We start from the raw sequence: 22,634 nt of genomic DNA, 5'->3' as shown, positions 1-22,634 counted from the left end.
TATATATATACATATATATATATACACACACACATATATATACATGTATATACACACACACACACACACACACACACATATATATATACACTTTTTTTTTTTGAGACAGTCTCTTCCTGTTGCCCAGGCTGCAGTGCAGTGGCGCAATCTCAGCTCACTACAAACTCCACCTCCTGGGTTCAAGCAATTCTCCTGCCTCAGGCTCCTGAGTAGCTGAGATTACAGGCACGTGCCACCACGCCCAGCGGAAGACAGTTCTTTTAAGGTTATTTTAGGATATTTACAAATGTCTTTTGTTAGATACTGAAAATGAAGAGGATTTGTAGAGAGAGCTGTATAGATGGTTAGAAGTGGGATCAACTCAAATTCTATATATTTTCATATTTTTTCTGTATATTAATAAACATGGTACATGCTCAAGTCAAGTTCTAACCTGCTGTGCAAGCTGAGATATTTTTACTTCTTTGGGCCTCTGAATTATTTCATAGCTAATATTTAATTTTTTTTGTAGAGATGTGTCTCCGCTGTGTAGCTTAGGCTAGCCTTGAAATCCTGGGCTTAAGTGATCCTTCAACCTTGGCCTCTCAAAGTGCTTGGATTGCAGATGTGAGCCACTGCACTTGGCCTCTGCTCAGAATTTCTGAGTATTCTCTCCCATCAAAACTCGCCCAGAGCTCAGACCACCAAATCACTTAGTATAGGAATTGAAACACCTGATCTATGCTGTGTTCAAACAAGTATAGATCTTCGTGGTGAAGCATCAATTTGATATTTGGAGTTAATGTTAGTTCTGATCACATTCATTAACTTTCATATATAGCTAGGATGAGCCTTGGCTTTATTTATTGTCCAATTTTACAGAAGAGTGCACACACAGGCCTTCGATGTTTGCTTAGGTTGTCAAGTGCAATGTTGTATGGCTTCATGAGTATCCTATACAGTGAAAACACCTGTCTTTGGGCCTTTACAAAACAGACCTCTCAGCAATATAGATATTCTGTACACCTAACCCTCTGAGCCTGATTTCATTTTATTTTATTTTATTTTATTTTCGTGATCACACAGCTGATGGATTTTTTTTTTTTTTTTTTTTTTTTTGAGACCGAGTCTCATTCTGTTGCCTAGGCTGGAGTGCAGTGGCATGATCTCGGCTCACTGCAACCTCCACCTCCCAGGTTCAAGTGATCCTCCTGCCTCAGTCTCCCGAGTAGTTGGGACTATAGGTGCACGCCACCACTCCTGGCTAATTTTTGTATTTTTAGTAGAGATGAGGTTTCACCATATTGGCCAGGCTGGTCTCGAACTCCTGACCTGAAGTGATCCACCTGCCTCAGCCTTCCAAAGTGCTAGGATTACAGGCGTGAGCCACCACGCCCAGCTGATCGACTTAAATTATACAATTATATCATAATATATCATGGCCACTTTACTAAATATTGAACAATTAACCTGGAAAAAAATGTTGATTTTTTAAAGTTATATTCAAACATTCAAGAGAAGAGACATAATGTGTAACTGAAATGCAAGGCACTTCAAGAAATGTAGGGCTACCCTTGTGCAAAGCTGATGGGAATGTAAAATGGTGCGGCTGCTATAGTAAACAATTTGGTAGTTCCTCAGAAAGTTAAACATAGCCTTATCATATGATTCAGCAATTCTACTCCGAGGTGTATACTACTTGTATACCAACTTGTACACCTATGTTCATAGCAGTAATATTCATAATCACCAAAAAGTACAAATGTCTAACAACAGAATAAGGCAAAAACAAAATGTGTTATGTACATACAAAGGAATATTGTTCAGCCTTCAAAATGAATGAAATTCTGATACATTCTACAACATGGATGAACCTTGTAAATATTATACTATTAATAAGTGAAGCAAAGAGAAACGAAAAGAAAAATACTATATGAAAAATACTATACGATTCCAATTATAGGAGGTACTTAGAGTAGTCCATTTCATAGACAGAAAGTAGAATGGAAGTCAGTATGGGCTAGGGGAAGGCAAATGAGGAGTTACTGTTTAATAGGTATGGAGTTTCTGTTTACAAGGAAGAAAAAGTTCTGGAACTGGAGAGGTGATAGTTGCATAGCAGTTGTGAATGTACTTAATGTCACTGAACGATACACTTAAATATAGTTAAAATGGGCCTGGCATGGTGGCTCACCCCTGTAATCCCAGCACTTTGGGAGGCCAAGGTGGGCGGATCACCTGAGGTCGAGTCCGAGACCAGCCTGACCAACATGGTGAAACCCCGTCTCTACCAAAAAATACAAAAAATTAGCCAGGCGTGATGGCGCATGTCTGTAATCCCAGCTACTCGGGAGACTGAGGCAGGAGAATCATTTGAACCCGGAAGGCGGAGGTTGCAGTGAGCTGCGATCGCACCATTGCACCTAGGCGACAAGAGTGAAACTCGATCTCCAAAAAAATAGTTAAAATGATAAATTTTATGTTACGTATATTTCATCACAATTTTTTTAAAAAATCACCAAAAATGGGATGTACAGCTAAAAGGTTTTGTACCTATTTTCAAATCTTACTGTATTTGATTATTTTTCTGCCTGTTTCAATGCTGCTTTATTCCTCACAGAGAGCTTCTTATAGATGGTGTGGGCTTAGTGTGTTCAAAGTTGCACTGGTGGATGTGCATAATTCAGAGTCCATTGGTTTTGTTACAAGTGTTGAAGGAAGAGTTGAGAACACCATATTCATTAGGTTTTTTTTTTTTTTTTTTTTGGAGACGTAGTCTCGCTCAGCCATCTAGGCTGGAGTGCGGTGGTGCTCACTGCAACTACTGTCTCCTGGGTTCAAGCGATTCTCCTGTCTCAGCCTCCCGAGTAGGTGGGATTACAGGCACCCACCATCATGCCCGGCTAATTTTTGTATTTTAGTGGAGACAGGGTTTCCTGTTGGCCAGGCTGGTCTCAAACGCCTGACCTCAGGTGATCCTCCTGCCTCGGCCTCCCAAAGTGTTAGGATTACAGGCGTGAGCCACCGTGCCTGGCCAGTAGTTTTTTTCTTACATGAATTTGTTAAAAATGTGGGTGAGGGGTGGGTGAGTGAGAGGTAATTTAAAAGTGGAAAAACAACGCATGCCGGACTTCACGTTCCAACACGGAAAGCATGCTTTTGTGGCAAACTGAAAGGCTAGGAATTAAGGGTGATGAAATGCAGGCCTTCCGGCCCTCACTCTGTTCCTGATTTCTGGTTGTGGGAATCTGTTCTGAATCCAACTGCAAGTGGAAAACCCATCTTTGGCTGAGCAGCCGGGGAGGCCCTCCTGCCAATCCCCCAAATGTGCTGCTGAAACTTTGGCCCTGCAAGGCTGGAGCTAGGGCTGTCTTCCCCAGATCTGTGCAGCTGTCAAGGTGGCTGTGATGGGACTGTGACCGCCCTCTGCACTGCATTTTGGCAGTGACCTTGAGACCAGCCAGCTCACCACAGCTGCCCTGCTCTGCTGCCGCTGTTGCAATGCCAGGTGGCTAAGAGGGGTCGTGGGGGGCACGGCTCCCGGTCCAGTCTTTCCCAGTGTCTGGCAGGTGCTAGCTGTGGTGCCAGCTGTCCCACTGCCTACCACCCACTGGGCGTGGTGGCAGTCCAGGTGTGTGTCGGGAGATGGTGGGTTGTTCTACCCCTGGCTCAGGTCCCGATCCCTAGGAAGTGGGTGGTTCCGTCTGACCGCGAGTCTGGTGCGCAGACCGGCCCCACGTGGGGACTTGCTTGGCAGGTCTGCGGATATAGATGCTCAGTGACAGTTGATCTTGGGAAACAGAAGAGCCAAAGGTGTCCTTTTGTCCCAAAGATATGAGTCCGAATTTTCCTTCTCGTAGGGGAGAAATTTTATTTGGAAATGAAGGTCATCCGAAATGCCCAGAGCAAGAGAGAAAATCCTTTCTCTCTAGCCACTCAGAGTGGCAAGTGTATTTTGAAAACTCCTCCCTCTCTTTTTGTCCTCATCCTGTCCTTTTCCTTTTCAGTGGCTTTACTGTTATTTTTTAATTCGCCATTGTCATTGGACATTTATTGACAGAAATCAAATTGCTGTGTTTCTGGGCAAAGCGCCTGCTGCAAAGAGGTGTGGTTCCCGAGGAATGAGACACGCAGCCCAACAGCTGAGCCTACACTGTCCTCACATAACCTCCCTGCCTTAAATATCGCCAATATTTAGCCTTGCCTTATAAAGTAAAAATGCACAATACCTTCCAGAGTTTCAGCAAGCCCAAATGCCCCCCTAGGCTCAGTTATGTCTCCTGTACATTGGAGGCAGAGCAGCGCACCCCTCCCCCATGCAGACCTGCCCTCGGAACCGCCAAGAGGTTACTAATCAGGAAGGCTCTACCATCGATCCAATGGTGGTGACCTGGGGGATTTGTGTGCATTGTTTTTGCTGAAGCCTCCTGTGATTTCGGCGCGACCAGATCCTCTGCAGCGAACTCCATGTCGCAGCTTGTGGCTGCCTGTGTCCTGTGGTGAGAGCCGAGCCGCACAGGAGATCCTTTGTCTAGGAAGGGCTAGGCTGAGAAGATCACTTTGGAGTTGCTAAGCTCTGCATTGCCATTGGCTGCACTCTTTGTGGGGCTGTTTTTGCAAAAGGCATGCCCAGCACGTCTACAGTGCTGGCAGGCCAGGGCTGCCTTTAAACACCATGATAATAATACCAAAAAGCAGTTTGCAGAACTGTTCCACTGTAGAGGCTTCCTCTGCAGAAGCAAGCAAGATGGCTACCTCGTGGGCTTCGCTGTGAAGAATGCAGAGGCTAATTAAGACAGACTTTAAGGGGAAAAAAGGGTATTTCCCTACTTCATCTTTATGCAAGATTTTTTTTAGTGACTTTTAAAGTATACATTTTACATAAGCTCTTTAGGTTCTGCCTAGCAAACATGTTGATGATTTTAAATGGTATAAATAGTTTTACAGAGAAATAGCCAAAAATTTTGGGGATGTGGGAGCTAATTTTATTTCTTAAACAGAGGCTCATTTTGCAATTTGATTTTTTTTAGGTTATAAAGGAAAACAAGAGGCCCCAGAGGGAAAAGAAGCCCAAAGTTTTAAAGGTAATCAGCTGTTGATTAAATAATATTTCATTATTTTTCCATTTCATATAGTATTTTTCTGCACTTGGGTATATTTGGAGTACAGCATATGTGAATTCTCCCAGATTTTCAGTAGATGGATGAATTTCCACTCAACTAAAGTGTTTTCTCTCTCTTTTTTTTTGATGTGCTGCATAATGTGCATATTAGCATCCTTTATTTTCAACTCCACACAAGTCTACAGAAAGAAAAGTTTGTATGCAGAGTGTTGTGAATAAAATTTGTTTTTCTTTATAGCTCCCTTTGTAGCATCTGCATTTGTGGTGTTGCACCAGTGTGTAAACTTAAGCCCTTTAGAAGAAAGGCACTATTTGAAGTTGACAGCTATGATCCATTGTGATTTTAATAGACTGTCCATTAAAGGCTATTTTAAAATGTATGATTCTTTTCCAAAGAAAAAGTCCTTAATGTGTAAGTAATGGAGATCTTACAGCCAAATTATAGTTGTTTAATCTCAAATTCTCATAATATCATCTTTAATTTTGGCTTTCATGAAGCCGTAAGAATATGCATGTTTTCTTTATTTTCTATAGTTTGCCTGATGAGTATTTAATAGTAAACTAATTCAGTTATAAACTCACAGTCTGTGTGATGAGATTTGTACAATGTTTAGAAGGGTTAATTTAAAAGCATATGGCATCACTAAAAGTTCAAGGCTAGCTTTAGTCTAATGAATAGGTGCTTATGTGTTTAAGATTTCAAGTGGTGTATTGCTATTACAAATGTAAGCAACCTTTGCAAGCCACCTTTTAAATTCATGAAGAAATACTAAGCAATAAAATGACTTATCTTTAATTATTTTGTGTACATTTAATTTAAAATAGTTTTACCTAATCCTAGCTTTCCTTTTTTACACATAAAGTTTTAGCACTCAAAGAGGAACAACATGTTGAACTATGAATGTGGCAGAATTTTATTTCATTTGTTGCCCCAGTGTGTAACTTGAAAATGTTGACACGGAGAACCAAACCTTGCCCTGCTTTCAAATTTGCCTGACCACACTGAGTTTCTGCTTCCTGTGTATATACAGCGTTTTCATGTACCTGTTTCATCAACCAACAAGTATTTATTTAATATTTACCACATAGTCAGCAATGTGCTAGGCACTGTGAAATGAATGAAATTGCTTGACACAAATTTTCACTGGGCCTGGACAAATAGAATCATGGTTATTCTCAAGGTAAATTAAACTCTTTTCTGTTTTTCTTCTTTGTGTTGATCCATCAACCCCCATTTATTCATTTTCCTTCCAACAAAGATAGAAGTTTATCATTAAAAGCTCCTTCTATACTTTCTGTGTTGACTATATCCATCTCAGGCATTTTGTGAAAAATAGATTTAGTCTTACTCTTAAAAATGGCTCTCATTTGTTGGGGTTGTGGATGGGGATTAGCAGGAGAAAGGGATAGATTATGTGGAGAATCTAATATAGACCAAGCCTAGTATCTATGTCTTCCCCTGCCTTGGCTAGGAAGTAGAATTGGACTTTGGGAATGCAATTTAATTCTATGTTTATTTTGTTAGATTGTGAGTGTCCTGTCACCTGAAATAAATGTAAAAAGTAAATATGCCATGTGTTGCTTTTTGGAATCATGGTAGTGGACTCTGACTTAAAAGAAAAAGAATGAAAGTGCCTGTGGGTGGCCACATTTCATCTGCAACAGCAAGCAGAACCAAATTGTTGCTCACGCTCCTCTATAGTTAGCGATTACTGTACAAGAGCAGGAAAATATTCTAAAAGGAAAAAAAATTTCTGATGTTGGCATTTAAAAATGGTTTCCCACATTTTCTGTTAGACATAATTTTTTTTCTCATCCAAAGAAAGCTTTGTTTCTTTGCTTCACAGTAGAAATGCTAAAAAAAAACTTTCAGATTTTAGCTTGATGTGTATAAAATTCATAGAGCAAATGTAGAATATTATATAATCCTATAGAAGACATAAGAAAATGAAACCTGTGTTTGGGAGGGAGAGTGGGAGAGGAATACAACTGTCAGCTTGAGGTTTTATGAGTGAGGACTTCAACATTCTAGGAGCATGCTACCTGGGGGACCAGTGATGGGAATCTCACAGGTTATGATTTGGTCTTCCATCATTATTTGCTGTCTTTACATTTGGCGTCATTCCAGAAATTTAGTCTGCTTCCTTTGACTTTATCCTTTTAGATGTTGAAATCTCCTGGATCATTTACCCTTTGTCAGGGTGGATGCTGCAGGTATCCTGATTGACTTTTCATTTTCATCATCTATTAGAAAGTAGTTGGATATGTGAAGAACCTGATTCAAGAAGTTGGGTATAGAATTTGAGACTTGTTTCATCCTACACTGACCTGAACCTGATAACTATTGAATCCAGTTGTGGGGCTGAAATTGGCTGGCATGTCTTATATCCCTCTCCTCTTAAAAACATACCTGTTATCCACCAGTATGATGACTCATATATGTAATCCCAGAACTTTGGGAGGCCAAGGCGGGAGGATTGCTTGAGGCCAGGAGTTTGAGACCAGCCTGCAAAACCTAGCAAAATCCTGTCTCTATGAAAAATTTAAAAATTAGCTGGGTGTGATGGTGTGCACTTCTAGTCCTAGCTACTCAGGAGGCTGAGGAGGGAGGATTGCTTGAGCCTAGGAGTTGGAGGCTGCAGTGAGCTATAATCACATGAGCTATATGCACTCCAGCCTCAGGAATAGAATGAGACCTTGTCTCCCACCACCAAAAGAACACTATTATCCATATTTATACCATATTCATTCTATTGTACTTCAAAATTAAAAACTAAATAGTGATCTAAATCCTGATTAGAGATTCTTCCTGTAGCTGAAATGACAGCTCTGGCCAAAGCACTCTAAAGGCCAGAATGGGTATCAGCTAATGGTGCACCAGTGGTGGGTGGGGGTAGCTCAGCATCCTATTCAAGCCTATTGGTGATCACTAGTTATTTTCATATATAGATGACATCTTGTTAGCAATGTTATTATTGGAAACACAAGCATTTCCTTGACTCTTGATCTAGGTAGAGGTGTGGTCTAATTCCAGTCCTTGAATCACGAACTTGGCCTTTTAAGTGACGTGGTTTGGAATTCCTCTTGGAAGAAACATTTGTGTAAATAACTTTTACTTTGTGTGTGTGTGGTGGGGGCAGGTGAGTAGGAGTGTATACTCCCTTTAAGAAAGTCGATTTTAAGATGATAATAGTTTTGTTAGATTGTTAGTCGTTGTCCCTGGAGAAAATCAGACAGCACAGTCAATTGGGGGTTTGAACAGTTTAATAAAGGAACTACTTTCAATGGTGTGGGAGGGTTAAGGAAAGAACTAAGGATGGTGAAGAAGTCCAGCTCTGATGAAGGCAGAGCTATTACTAATCCTAGGCCTGAAGGGGGATGGTGAGTGGGAACCAGGTAATGTAGCTACAGCTGAGTAGAGGAAGCATGGGCTGGAGCCTTTGGTAAAAAGATGCTCTTGCAAGGAGTCAAGTGGGGGGTGGGTGTGGGATAAATGCCCTGCTCTCCAGTCTCCTGCTGCTTTGATTGGTTGATCCCAGTGGGGAGCCAGAGTGAAAGGGGAGACCTCTGATGTAGTACACGCTGGTCAGCCTTCTGGGATGTGTAAGAGGGTTATGGAAGGTGGAATGTAGGCCTGGAAGGGAAAACAACATACTGGGCATGACTAGTGATCACAGGGGTGGTATGGTAGAGTGAACAATAGTACTAGAACTGTGATTACATAAGATGGTAACATTAGGCAAAGATGGCTGAAGAGTACATAATAACTCTATACTATTTTTGCAACTCATCTGTAAATCTGAAATTATTTCCCAATAAGCATGAGGATCCTTGAGGGGGATGCATTTATACATTCTGTAATTAGATAGTCTTTTTGGCTGATAAGGAATATTTTCTAGCTATTTAATTATAAAATATCATCAGAGTAGTATTTGGAAGAGCTGGGTGAACAAATATAAAGAAATGTCAGTGGATATTAAACCAGGAGAGTGTCTCCAGAGGATGATTTTAAAAAGGCAAAATGAAAACTAAGGGATCTTCCTGCAGGGTTCAGCACTGACTTGCTCTTCTCTTTTCCTTCATTCCTTGATGATGCTGATAAAGAACAAGTGGGGCCAGGCGAGTGGCTCAGGCCTGTAATCCCAACACATTGGGAGGTTGAGGCAGGCAGATCACCTGAGGTTGGGTGTTCGAGACCAGCCTGACCAACATAGAGAAACTCCCATCTCTACTAAAAATACAAAATTAGCCAGGGGTGGTGGCGCATGCCTGTAATCCCACCTACTCGGGAGGCTGCAGTAGGAGAATCGCTTGAATCCGGGAGGCGGAGGTTACAGTGAGGAAACAAGCAAAAATTGCCGAGATGATGAAGGAAAACATCATCTAGGGAAAGTTACTTAACATTCCCATCATTTATAAATTGTTTTTATTGAATTTATTTACTTATTTATTTGAGACAGTCTCACTCTGTCACTAAGGCTGGAGTGCAGTGGTGCAGTCTTGGCTCACTGCAACCTCCGCCACCTGGGTTCAAATGATTCTCCTGCCTCAGCCTACTAAGAAGTGGGATTACACACATGTGCCACCACGCCCAGCTAATTTTTTTGTATTTTTAGTAGAGACGAGGTTTTGCCATGCTGGCCAGGCTGGTCTCAAACTCCTGGCCTCAAGTGATCTGCCCACTGCAGCCTCCCAAAATGCTGGGATTACAGGTGTGAGCAACCACGCCTAGCCCATAAATTATTTTTATATATACTAGACCAGTGCTGGTTTAAAAGGACTAAATTATACTCTGGTTATGTTTGTTGTTTGTTTGTTTGTTGAGCTGAGGTCTTGCCGTGCTGCCCAGGCTGGTTTTCAACTCCTGGGCTCAAACTATTTTCCTTTCTCATTCTCCTGAGTAGCTAGGATTACAGCCACCCTCCCCTGCTAAAATTACTAAATTAGATACAATTGAGTTACATTGTTTATTTTAAAATTCTATTAAGCTATAAATAGGCCAGGTTCGGTGGCTCATGTCTGTAATCCCAGCACTTTGAGAGGCCAAGATGAGTGGGTCACTTGAGGTCAGGGGTTCAAGACCACCCTGGCCAACATGGTGAAACCCTGTCTCTACTAAAAATACAAATATTCGCCAGGTGTGGTGGCAGGTGCCTGTAATCGCAGCTAATTGGGAGGCTGAGGCAGGAGAATCGCTTGAACCTGGAAGGCGGAGGTGGCAGTCAGCCGAGATTGTGCCTCTGCACTCTAGCCTGGGCGACAGAGGGAGACTCCCTCTCAAACAAACAAACAAAAAACCCTACAAATGAAAGATAACATAGTTGCTAATGATTTTCTTCTGCTTATTTGTCTATAACTTTGTTTCAGTTAGTAAAATAAATCATTGGTAAAGTAATTTCTTTAGAGTTTTTAAACTGACGGTTATAATGCAACATTCTATTACTTGTAGCAACATGTTGCAAATTTAAGTACTAGATCAAATACTAAGCTTGACCATCCTTCAGGGGAAAAACAAAAACAAAAACAAAACAAAAAAAAAACACATGTCATTTTGATAGTTCCTTATAGTCCCAGGCAACTAATCCCAGACTTCTGGATTTAATGGGCCAGTGAGGAAAAAAATCAGAGTGGGTGTTGAAAATATTCACAAGGGAATACCAGCTTTAATTTTTAAAAATGGGAAGAAGATAATATCAGAACACAGGAAGGTCATAGAAATTTAATAATTTAGTTTTATGACAACACATTGTCTTTATTGAACTCATTTTGTCATAAACTGGCAAAAACTGTTAAGGACGTGTGCTCACCCATCAGTGTTTATTCACACAATCAAAGACACACATGGGCTTCTGGTTTGTATACCCAGAAACTGTAATACAGCATTTTGCCTGGAGATCAGACTGGATTTCAGGGCTGAGTTCTCACTAAACCAGCTCATGTACAGGCATTCGTTTATCACTGGAGCATGTATATTTCCAGTGACTCAAGACTCATGTCCATTCTGTGATTTCTAGGAATGATCCCAAACAGAGAATCAAAGTGAATAAAAGCCAAATGGAGTTGGACGGGTTTAAGGAAAATTTCATTCAGGCTATTAAGAAAAAAAAAAGAGACTTGAATTCTTCCTAGTCCACAAAAGAACATATGCCTTGTATCCTGAATACTTAGGCTCATCTGGTACGTGTTTGTGTTTTGATAGTGCCGGATTCATACTGTTTCTGAGTTGTACTTTCTTTACTGTATAGCTCTCCATTTAGTGACTAGAATATATTCTCACGAGTCAGATGAAAAGAGCCAACTAATAACTTTATTTAAGTTTTGTTTGGATCTTAAGTTTTTTTTTTTTTTTTTTTTTTTTTTTTGTTGTTGTTGTTGTTGTAGTTGTTTGCTTGTTTTTGAGACAGGTCTCACTCTGTTGCCCAGGCTGGTGTGGAGTGGCGCAATCTTGGTTCGTTGCAACCTTTGCCTCCCGGGTTCAAGAGATTCTGTAGCCTCAGCCTCCCAAATAGCTGGGATCACAGGCACACACCACCATGCCCAGCTAATTTTTGTATTTTTTGTAGAGACAAGGTTTTGACAGGCTGGTCTAGAACTCTGAGCTCAAAGCGATCCATTCTCCTCAGGCTCCCAAAGTGCAGGCATGCACCACTGCACCTGGCCTTCTTAATTCATTTTTAAGTGAAATATTTTTAATAATGGAATGTCTTGCAATGTCATTCATATATATATATATGAATATATATATTCACTCTCTATATAGAATATATAAATATATATGTTTATATATATAAATATAAATATATATTTCATTTTCAAAGATTTGATGGTAAGGTTTGCCAACCAAAATGGCCTATGCAAGAGAACGTGGGTAACAGAGGTAACAGTGTCTTTTTTTTTTTGGACAGAGTCTTGCTCTGTCACCAGGCTGGAGCACAGTGGTGCAATCTCGGCTCACTGCAGCCTCCATCTCCCGGGTTCAAGCAGTTCTCCTGCCTCAGCCTCCGGAGTAGCTGGGACTACAGGTGCATACCACCACACCCAGCTAATTTTTGTATTTTTAGTAGAGACTGGGGTTTCACCATGTTGGCCAGGATGGTCTTAATCTCTTGACCTCAAGATCCACCCTCCTTGGCCTCCCAAAGTGCTGGGATTATAGGCATGAGCCACCGTGCCCAGCCGACAATGTCCTATTTATTTATTTATTTATTGAGACGGAGTCTCACTCTGTAGCCCAGGCTGGAGTGCAGTGGCATGATCTCAGCTCACTGCAACCTCCGTCTCCCAGGTTCAAGCGATTCTCCTACCTCAACCTCCCGAGTAACTGGGATTACAGGCGTCCGCCACCACGCCTGGCTAATTTTCTTTATTTTCAGTAGAGATGGGGTTTCACCATCTTAGCCAGGCTGGTCTCATACTCCTGACCTCGTGATCTACCCGCCTTGGTCTCCCTAAGTGCTGGGATTATAGGCGTGAGCCACCACGCCGGGCCTATTATTTATTTATTTTTGAGATGGAGTCTTGGTTTGTCACCCAGGCAGGAGTGCAGTGGTGTGATCTTGGCTCACTGCAACCTCCACCTCCTGGGTTCAAGTGATTCTCCTACCTCAGCCTCCTGAGTAGCTGGGACTAAAAGTGTGTGCCACCAAGCCCAGCTAATTTTTTGTAGTTTTAGTAGAGACAGGGTTTCACCATGTTGGCCAGGCTGGCCGCCAACTCCTGACCTCAGGTGATCTGCCTACCTCAGCCTCCCAATGTGTTGGGATTACAGGCATGAGCCAACATGCCCAGCCATATTTATTTTTTAATTAAAAAAAAATTTTTTTTAATACAAAAGAGGGGTCTCAAATGTTGCCCAGGGTGGTCTCAGCCTCCTGGATCCAAGCGATCTTCCTGCCTTGGCCTCCAAAAGTGTTGGAATTACAGGCATGAGCAACCTTTCCTGGCCCATAGTTTTGTTTGTTTGTTTATATGTTTTTATGACAGGGTCTCACTCTGTCACCTAGGCTGGAGTGCAGTGGCTCTGCTCACTGCAGCCAAAACCTACTGGGCTCACGTGATCTTCCCACCTCAGTCTCCTGAGTACCTAGGTTGAGAAGTGTGTGCCACCAAGCCTGACTAATTTTATTTTTTTTTGAGATGGAGTTTCGCTCTTGTTGCCCAGGCTGGAGTGCAATGGCGTGATCTCGGCTCACTGCAACCTCCGCCTCCCAGGTTCAAGTGATTCTCCTGCCTCACCCTCCCTAGTGGTTGAGATTACAGGCATGTGCCACCACGCCTGGCTAATTTTGTATTTTTAGTAGAGACAGGGTTTCTCCGTGTTGGTCAGGCTGGTCTCGAACTCCTGACCTCAGGTGATCCACCCTCCTCGGCTTCCCAAAGTGCTGGGATTACAGGCATGAGCCACTGCCCCCGGCCAAGCCTGACTATTTTTAAAATTTTTTGCAGAGACCAGGTTTCCCTGTGTTGCCCAGGGTGATCTTGAACTTCTGATCTTAAGCAATCCTCCTGCCTTAGCCTCCTCAGGTGTTATCCCACAGTTTTAAATAGTAACTCCTTTTCTGTACTTCTGAAGTTTTTGTCATCTATGTGTAAAATTTATTGATGTCACATGAATTTGACTAAAGCATAGATTATTTTCATAATTCTAGGAAATCAGATATTACATAATAAACTTATTCTAGGAGTCTGGTTATTTTATATATATATAGCGTGTGAGAGCATTTTAAAATATTTATTTATTTTTAAATATTTTATATACATATACACCATATCATAGGATTATTTGGGAGTTGGGTGAATTATTTAAAATATGTTAGGCAGGGCACAGTGGCTCATACCTGTAATCCCAGCACTTTGGGAGGCTAAGGCTAGTGGGTTGCCTGAGCTCAGGAGTTTGAGACCAGCCTGGGCAACATGACAAAACTACATCTCTATATATTTATAAAAAATAAGGCAGGGCACGGTGGCTCACCCTTATAATCACAGCACTGTGGGAGGCCGAGACGGGAGGATCACGAGGTCAGGAGATCGAGATCATCCTGGCTAACACAGTGATACCCCGTCTCTACTAAAAATACAAAAAATTAGCCAGGCGTGGTGGCGGGCGCCTGTAGTCCCAGCTACTTGGGAGGCTGATGCAAGAGAATGATGTGAACCCCGGGAGGTGGAGCTTGCAGTGAGCTGATATTGCACCACTGCACTCCAGCCTGGGTGACAGTGCGAGACTCTGTCTCAAAAAACAAACAAACAAAAAGGCCAGGCATGGTGACTTATGCCTGTAATCCCAGTACTTTGTGAGTCCGAGGCGGTGGATCACTTGAGGTCAGGAGCTCAACCAGCCTGGCCAACATGGTGAAACCCCATCTCTACTAAAAAAAAAGGAAATAACAAAAATTAGCCAGGCATGGTGGTGGTTGCCTGTAGTCCCAGCTACTCGGGAAGCTGAGGTGGGAGAATTGCTTGAACCCAGGGGGCGGAGGTTGCAGTGAGTTGAGATCGCCCACTGCACTCCACCCTGGGTGACAGAGGGAGATTCCTTCTCAAAAGATAAAAAAACACAAAAATAAAAAATATGTTAAATGTTTAGAACCGCTTGGCATACTGTGGTTTTTTTGTTTTTACTTTTTTTTGACAAGGTCTTCCTCAGTCACCCAGGCTAGAGTGTAGTGGTGTGATCATGGCTCACTGCAGCCTTGACCTCCTGGATCAATTGATCTTTTACTTCAGCTTCCCAAATAGCTGGGACCATAGGTGTGTACCACCAAACCCGCCTAATTTTTATATTTTTTGTAGAGATGAGGTTTTGCCATGTTACCCAGGCTGGTCTCAAACTCCTGGGCTCAAGCAAAGCCAAAGTACTAGCACTACAGGCATGAGCTACCTTGCCCAGCTAGTAATTTTTTAATAGTGATTATAATTACAAGTAAAGGTGTAATTTATGTTCATAAGAATATGAAGTGAACTAGGCTGGGCGCAGTGGCTCATGCGTGTAATCCCAGCACTTTGGGAGGCCGAAGGTGGTGGGTCACAAGGTCAGGAGTTCGAGACAGGCCTGGCCAGCGTGGTGAAACCCCGTCTCTACTAAACACAAAAATTAGCCAGACATGGTGGCGGGCACCTGTAATCCCAGCTACTCGGGAGGCTGAGGTAGGAGAATCGCTTGACCTCAGGAGGCGGAGGTTGCAATGAGCTGAGATTGTGCCACTGCACTGTAGCCTGGGCAACAGAGCGAGACTCCTTCTCAAAAAAAAAAGTGACCTTTCCAAAAAATGTGGATTTCAGCCAGGTGCAGTAGCACACTCATGTAGTCCTAGCTACTCAGAAGGCTAAAGCAAGAGGATTGCTTGAACTATGGAGCTCAAGACCGTGGTATGCTATGAGAGCTCATGTGAAAAGCGACTGCACTCCAGCTTGGGCAACATAGCAAGACTCTATCTCTTCAAGAAAAAAATAAGTGGGTTGGGCATAGTGGCTTATGACTGTCATTCCAGTTACTCAGGAGGCTAGGGTGAGAGGATCATTTGAGCTTGGGAGTTCCAGGCTGCAGTGAGTTGTAATCATGCTACTGCACTCCAGCCTAGGCCAATTGTCAGAGACCCTTTCTCTCTTTCTTTTCTTTTCTTTTCTTTCTTTTCTTTTCTTTTCTTTCTTTTCTTTTCTTTTTTTTTTTTTAGAGGGAGTCTCGCTCTGTTGCCCAGGCTGGAGTGTAATGGTGCAATCTCTGCTCACTGCAATCTCTGCCTCCTGGATTCAAGTGATTCTCCTGCCTCAGTCTCCATGAGTAGCTCGGGAGGTGGGGGGGGGGGGTGGGGAGAGAGGGAGGGAGGGGAGAAAGGAAGGAAGGAAGAAAGGAAGGGAGGGAGGAAGGGGAAAAGAAAATAATATTATTTCCTCTTGGTATATTCACTTGATAGCCTTTTGAGAAATATAAGCCTATATTCAACAGAGGCTTTTCATTCCTTTTGAAAATGTCACTTCTGTTTTAATTTACTTACAATGGATGAGGCATATCTTGTTGTTGTTTTCTTTTTTTTTTTTAATTGACAGAGTCTCACTCTGTCACCCAGGCTGAAGTGCAGTGGCTCGATCTTGGCTCACTGCAACCTCCGCCTCCTGGGTTCAAGTGATTCTCCTGTCTCAGCCTCTTGACTAGCTGGGACAACAGGGGCACACCACCACACCCAGCTAATTTTTGTATTTTTGGTATAGACGAGGTTTCACCATGTTGGCCAGGCTGGTCTTGAACTCCTGACCTCAGGTGATCCACCAGCCTCAGCCTCCCAAAGTGGTGAGATTACCAGCATGAGCCACTGGGCCCGGCCAGTCATTTTCTTTTAATGTGATCAGCAGGTACTAGGACCCAATTCTATAATCCCAGCAGTGTGGGAGGCTAAGTTTGGAGAATCCACTGATCCCCGGAGTTTGAGACCAGCCTGGGCAACATGTTGAGATCCAGTTTGAAAACTAAAAAATAAAATAAAGTCCTTTATAGTCTATTAATTTGCTTAAGTTTTTATTTGCATTTATTATTCTATATGTATGAGGTTTTTTTGTTTTTGTTTTGTTTAGGAGATAGAGTCTCACTTTGTCACCCAGGCCGTAGTGCAGTGGCGAGATCTCAGCTCACTGTAGCCTCACCTCTCAGGCTCAAGCGATCCTCCCACCTCAGTCCCCCAGGTAGCTGAGACTACAGGTACACACCACCATGCCCAGCTAATTTTTGTGTTTTTCATAGAGACGGGTTTACACCATGTTGCCCAGGCTGGTCTCGAACTCTTGAGCTCAACTGAACTGCCCACCTCAGACTCCCAAAGTGTTAGAATTACAGGCATGACCCACCATGCCTGGCTGCTTTTATGAATCATTACAAATCCTTTAAGGGTAGAGTAGTATTCACATATTTGTTCTCCACAGTGTCTAACAGAATATCTTGTGTTTACAACTCAATACATTTATCTTTTTAATGAATAATTGAATTCATACACATTATAGCTTAACTTCAGTCAGTTAAGTCAGAACTGCAAAATTTGTGTAATTGCATCTTGGTGTAAAGGAAAAACTACTTCCTCAAATCATTGATCCAGCATTGATAGTCTCTAATTAATTGCTATGGCAAATCAAGATACATATTTAATACATTTATTTTAATTTGATTAACTTTTCTCTGACGTGTTCCATTTAAAAGAACCCAAACCTACAGAAAAGTCTTTCTTTTTGATGATGGTTGCATAGACTACTTGTTCCATTTTGTAAAAAAATCTTTTGATTTGATGGTCAATTGATTTGGGTAACTGACAGTAAATTTCAGTAAGTTTCAGGTAGGTTGTCCAATCTATGTTTAACTGTTGGAGTCTTTGTTGGAGACTCTCCAAAGTTCCTAATTACAGGAGATTAGCAGATTGGAAAAAATAATGTAATTGGGTAAACTCAGAGATTAAATTGATCTGCTGCATCCACCCCAGTGGTTTCAGGGAATGAAGATGAAAGAATGCCTTAATCATTGGCTCATTGAAAAAACAACATGGAAAAAAAAAGTAATGATATAATAGAGCAATGGGGAAGCACTCACAAAAACACTACTGGTTGGCCGGACACAGAGGCTCAGCCTGTAATCCCTAGCACTTTGGGAGGCCGAGGCAGGTGGATCACCTGAGGTCAGGAGTTCGAGACCAGCCTCGCCAACATGGTGAAACCCTGTCTCTACTTAAAGTACAGAAAATTAGCTGGGCATGGTGGTACGCACCTGTAATCCCAGCTACTCAGGAGGCTGAGGCAAGAGAATCGCTTGAACCCGGGAGACACTGGTTGCAGTGAGCCGAGATTGTGCCATTGCACTCCAGACTGGAGGACAAGAGCGAGACTTCGTCTCAAAAAAAAAAAAAAAAAAAAAAAAATTGCTGGTTAAAGTATTTTGGTGAACCTTATTTGAAGGTTATTTGCTGTTTAAGATAAGTAGAAGCTATTTCAATATGTTAATTTTGTCCCTCCACCCATGAAATCTGGTTTATGCTCTCACTTAATGGATAGTGTAAAATAGCTGAACTGAAGATTGGAACATTTCACGAGAAATTTAATCCACCTGTCCTGGGTTTATTTAAAGCCTGTGATATTTGATCACTTCACTAAAACAACTTAGGACCATGCTGACCATGCTGATTTAGTTGGGCCACATTTTCTAAGATGCTATGCATTATTACAAATGATACAATTATACTATAAGGTCTAACAGCTAATTTCTGCTCAATAGAATTTCTAGGGGGAAATACTGAAGATTAATTTATGTGCTGTTCATGGTCAGAAATAAAAAACAGTATAAATACTGTGTTTTCCTTCAAAAGTGGAGAAAGGAAAAAATGTATTTTTCTGTCCTGACTTTTCAAAAAACTCAGTCAAATTCACTGCCCAAGAAATGTGATTTGCTAAATTCTGAAATGAAAAAGCATCCTATCTTCTCACTTCTTAATTTTTTGAGACAAGAGTCTTGCTCTGTTATCCAGGGTGGAGTGTGGTGGCACAATCTCAGCTCACTGCAACCTAACCTTCACCTCTTAGGTTCAAGCGATTCTCGTGCCTCAGCCACCTGAGTAGCTGGGACTACAGGTGTGCTCACTGCATTCTCCACCTCCTGGGTTCAAGCAGTTCTCGTGCCTGAGCCTCTTGAGTAGCTGGGATTACAGGTGTATGCCATCACACCTGGCTAATTTTTTGTATATTTTATAGAGACAGGGTTTTGTCATGTTGCCCAGGCTGGTCTCAAACTCTTGAGCTCAAGCAATCCACCCACCTTGGCCTCCTAAACTCCTGGGCTTACAGGCATGAGCCATCACACCCAGCCGTTCTCACTTCTTTCTTGTGTGTTTCATAAAAAATTTAAAATTTTTATGGCATTTTTTTTTTGAGTTTTACTTTTTTGCCCATGTTGGCACTCCAACGTGGTGTGATATTGGCTCACTGCAACCTCCGTCTCCCAGGTTGAAGCAATTCTTTTGCCTCAGCCTCCTGAATAGCTGGGATTACAGGCGTGTGCCACCACACCCGGCTAATTTTTGTATTTTTAGTAGAGACGGTTTCACCATGTTGGCCAGGCTGGTCTCGAACTCCTGACCTCGTGATCCACACGCCTGGGCCTCCTGAAGGGCTGGGATTACAGGCTTGAGCCACCGCTCCCAGCCTGGCATAGTACACAGTATTCCCTTATACCCTACCCTGAGGTTTCTTTTTTTTCCTCTCTCTCTCCACACATAGTTTTTACCCTGAATTCTTTGAGAGTAAGTTTCAGAATGGTGTTTCTTTTCTTTTCTTTTTTTTTTGAGATGGAGACTCACTCTTTTGCCCAGGCTGGAGTGCAGCGGCACGATTTCAGCTCACTGCAACCTCCACCTCCCAGGTTCAAGCGATTCTCCTGCCTCAGCTTCCTGAGTAGCTGGGACTGCAGGTACCCACCACTACGCCTGGCTAATTTTTGTATTTTTAGCAGAGATGGGGTTTCTCCATGTTGGCCAGGCTGGTCACGAACTCCTGACTTCAAGTGATCCACCTGCCTCGGCCTCCCAAAGTGCTAGGATTACAGGCATGAGCCACTGCGTCCAGGCAAGAATGGTGTTTATTTTTTATATTTTGAGACGGAGTTTCACTCTTATTGTCCAGGCTGGAGTGCAATGGCGCGATCTCAGCTCACCGTAACATCTGTCTCCCAGGTTCAAGTGATTCTCCTGCCTCAGCCTCCCAAGTAGCTGGGATTACAGGCATGTGCCACTACGCCTACGCCCGGCTAATTTTGTATTTTTAGTAGAGATGGGGTTTCTCCATGTTGGTCAGGCTGGTCTCGAACTCCCGACCTCAGGTGATCCGCCCGCTTCGGCCTCCCAAAGTGCTGGGATTACAGGCATAAGCCACCACGTCTGGCCTAAGAATGGTGTTTTTTAAACTCCTTACTAGAGTATTTCCTATAAATAAGGACATCTTACTTAGCTTACTGTACAATCATCAAATTAAGGAAATGAACATTGATACAATGCTATTATTATCTAACGTACTAATGTAATGATAAGGAAATTAACATTGATACAATGCTATTATTTAATCTACTAATAAGGAAATTAACATTGATACAATGCTATTATCTCATCAGATAATAATTTACTCATCAGAACCTATTCAGATGTCACCAATTGTCCTAATACCTTGTAATTCAGACGCTCATTATGCATTGCATTCAGTTGCTATATCTCTTTAGTCTTTCAATCTGATATTTTCCAAGCGTACAGGTCAGCTATTTTTGAAGAATTTCCCTCATTTTGAAGAATTTCCCTCAAATTGAGTTTTGCATTTGCTGATGATTACATTCAAGTTATGCATTTTCACAAGAGTATCACAGAAGTGAGTTTGTGATCTCTGCAGCATCGTATCTGGAGACACATGTCAATTTGTGACCTTAACAGATCACTTGGTTAAGGTGTATCTGCCAGGTTTCTCCAGTACTAATTTAGTCTTTCATTTTGTAATTAAGCAATCTTTTGAGAATTTTTTTTTTTAATGAGACATGGTCTCACTCTCACCCTGGCGGGAATGCAGTAGCTCAATCACAGCTCACGGCAGTCTCAAACTTTTGGGCTCACACGATTCTCTCGATTCAGCCTCCCAAATTGCTGGGATTACAGGTGCATGTTAGTATGCCCAGATAATATTTAAACTTTTTTTTTTTTTTTTTTTTGAGACGGAGTCTTGCTCTGTCGCCCAGGCTGGAGTGCAGTGGCGCAATCTCAGCTCACTGCAACCTCCGCCTCCCGGGTTCATGCCATTCTCCTGCCTCAGCCTCCCGAGCAGCTGGGGCTACAGGCACCCACCGCGACGCCCAGCTAATTTTTTGTATTTTTAGTAGAGACGGGGTTTCACTGTGTTAGCCAGGATGGTCTCGATCTCCTGACCTCGTGATCCACCCGCCTCGGCCTCCCAAAGTCCTGGGATTACAGGCATGAGCCACCGCGCCCGGCCTTTTTTTTTTTTTTTTTTTTTTTTTTTTTTTTTTGAGACGGAGTCTTGCTCTATTGCCCAGGCTGGAGTGCAGTGGCGCTATCTCACTGCAAGCTCCGCCTCCTGGATTCACACCATTCTCCTGCCTCAGCCTCCCGAGTAGCTGGGACTATAGGCGCCCACCACCACGCCTGGCTAATTTTTTTTTGTATTTTTAGTAGAGATGGAGTTTCACCATGTTAACCAGGATGGTCTCGATCTCCTGACCTCGTGATCCACCCGCCTCGGCCTCCCAAAGTGCTAGGATTACAGGCGTGAGCCACCGCGCCCGGCCAATTTTTAAACTTTTTTACAGACATGGAGTCTTGTTACATTGCCCTGGCTGGTCTCGAACTCCCAGCCTCAAGCAATCCTTCTGCCTCAGCCTCCCAAAATGATGGGGATACAGGGACACCCTACCAAGCACAGCCTGAGAAGATACATTAAGACTATGTCAATATACTGTTAATTCTCTTTGCTTTTTAGCATCCATTGAGGATCTTTGTTTTTTTTTGTTTTTTTTTTGTTTTTTTTGTTTTTTGTTTTTTTGAGAGGGAGTCTCACTCTTGTTGCCTAGGCTGGAGTGCAGTGGCATGATCTCGGCTCACCACAACCTCCACCTCCTGGGTTCAAGCGATTCTCCTGCTTCAGCCTCCTGAGTAGCTGGGACTTATAGGCATGCGCCACCACGTCTGGCTAATTTTGTATTTTTAGTAGAGGTGGGGTTTCACCATGTTGGTCAGACTGGTCTGGAACTCCCAGCCTCAGGTGATCCACCCGCGTCGACCTCCCAATGTGCTGGGATTACAGGCGTGAGCCACCGCGCCTGGCCAATGGACTCTATTTTTAACCCAAACATTTTATCTTGTACCATGTTACCTTTACGTCATCTTGAATTTCTTTCTTGCTTTCTTTTTCTTTTTTTTTTTTTTTTAAAGAGACAGTGTCTTGCTCTGTTGTCCATGCTGGAGTGCAGTAGTACAATTACGGCTCACTGTAGCCTGAACCTCCTGGGCTCAAGTGATCCTCCTGAGGCATTGGGATTACAGGCGTTAGTCACCATACCTGGCTTTGAATTTTGGGGGTGGGGAGGGCATAGCAATGGTACCTCTTGAGTTTTTAAGAGTAAAGGAGGAAACCTTTTAAGTAACAGTAAAAAATTCTTATGGCTTCCTGTGTCACTCCACTCATGAAATCTAGTTTATACCCTCACTTAAACTAGATCAATATCCGATTGCACAGTGTAGTTAAAATGGCTAAGTTTGGTTTAAGAAAGTTGGAGTCAGGTTACTGTATGGTAAAATGTGGCTGTAGTAACTGGGATGTTTTAAAAAAAAATAGGTATTAGGGAATGAGGCTAACTAGGCATAGAATTCCAAGGGAATGTGACATAGACTTCATTCCTTCTTTATCTTGCCCTTCCTGCTCTTATCTTCCACAGAGCTTTATCTTACCAGGACCTTAATACAAACAAAAGAAGCCCAATGCTGAAAGTCAATGGAGATAAAGTAAAATAGAAGAT

The 22,634-nt window shown here is 42.5% G+C and overlaps 1 protein-coding gene across 3 annotated transcripts in view; it reads left to right on the top strand.

The window, feature by feature from the left end:
- TET1 (tet methylcytosine dioxygenase 1) overlaps positions 1–22,634 on the top strand; it is a 139,841-nt gene that overhangs the window by 35,615 nt on the left and 81,592 nt on the right. For 2 of the 3 annotated variants that reach the window (XM_031015627.3, XM_031015626.3), the window contains exon 3: positions 5,010–5,063. In XM_031015627.3, coding sequence (XP_030871487.1) covers positions 5,010–5,063 — 54 coding nt within the window. Of the gene's footprint in view, positions 1–4,361; positions 4,798–5,009; positions 5,064–22,634 lie in introns of those variants that run through there. The other variant, XM_055353637.2, reaches the window with a different exon arrangement.

Source organism: Gorilla gorilla, chromosome 8, assembly GCF_029281585.2.
Source record: "Gorilla gorilla gorilla isolate KB3781 chromosome 8, NHGRI_mGorGor1-v2.1_pri, whole genome shotgun sequence".
Lineage (NCBI taxonomy): Eukaryota > Metazoa > Chordata > Mammalia > Primates > Hominidae > Gorilla > Gorilla gorilla.
Note: the sequence above shows the minus strand (reverse complement) of the source record. Positions and strands in the feature narration are given on the sequence as shown.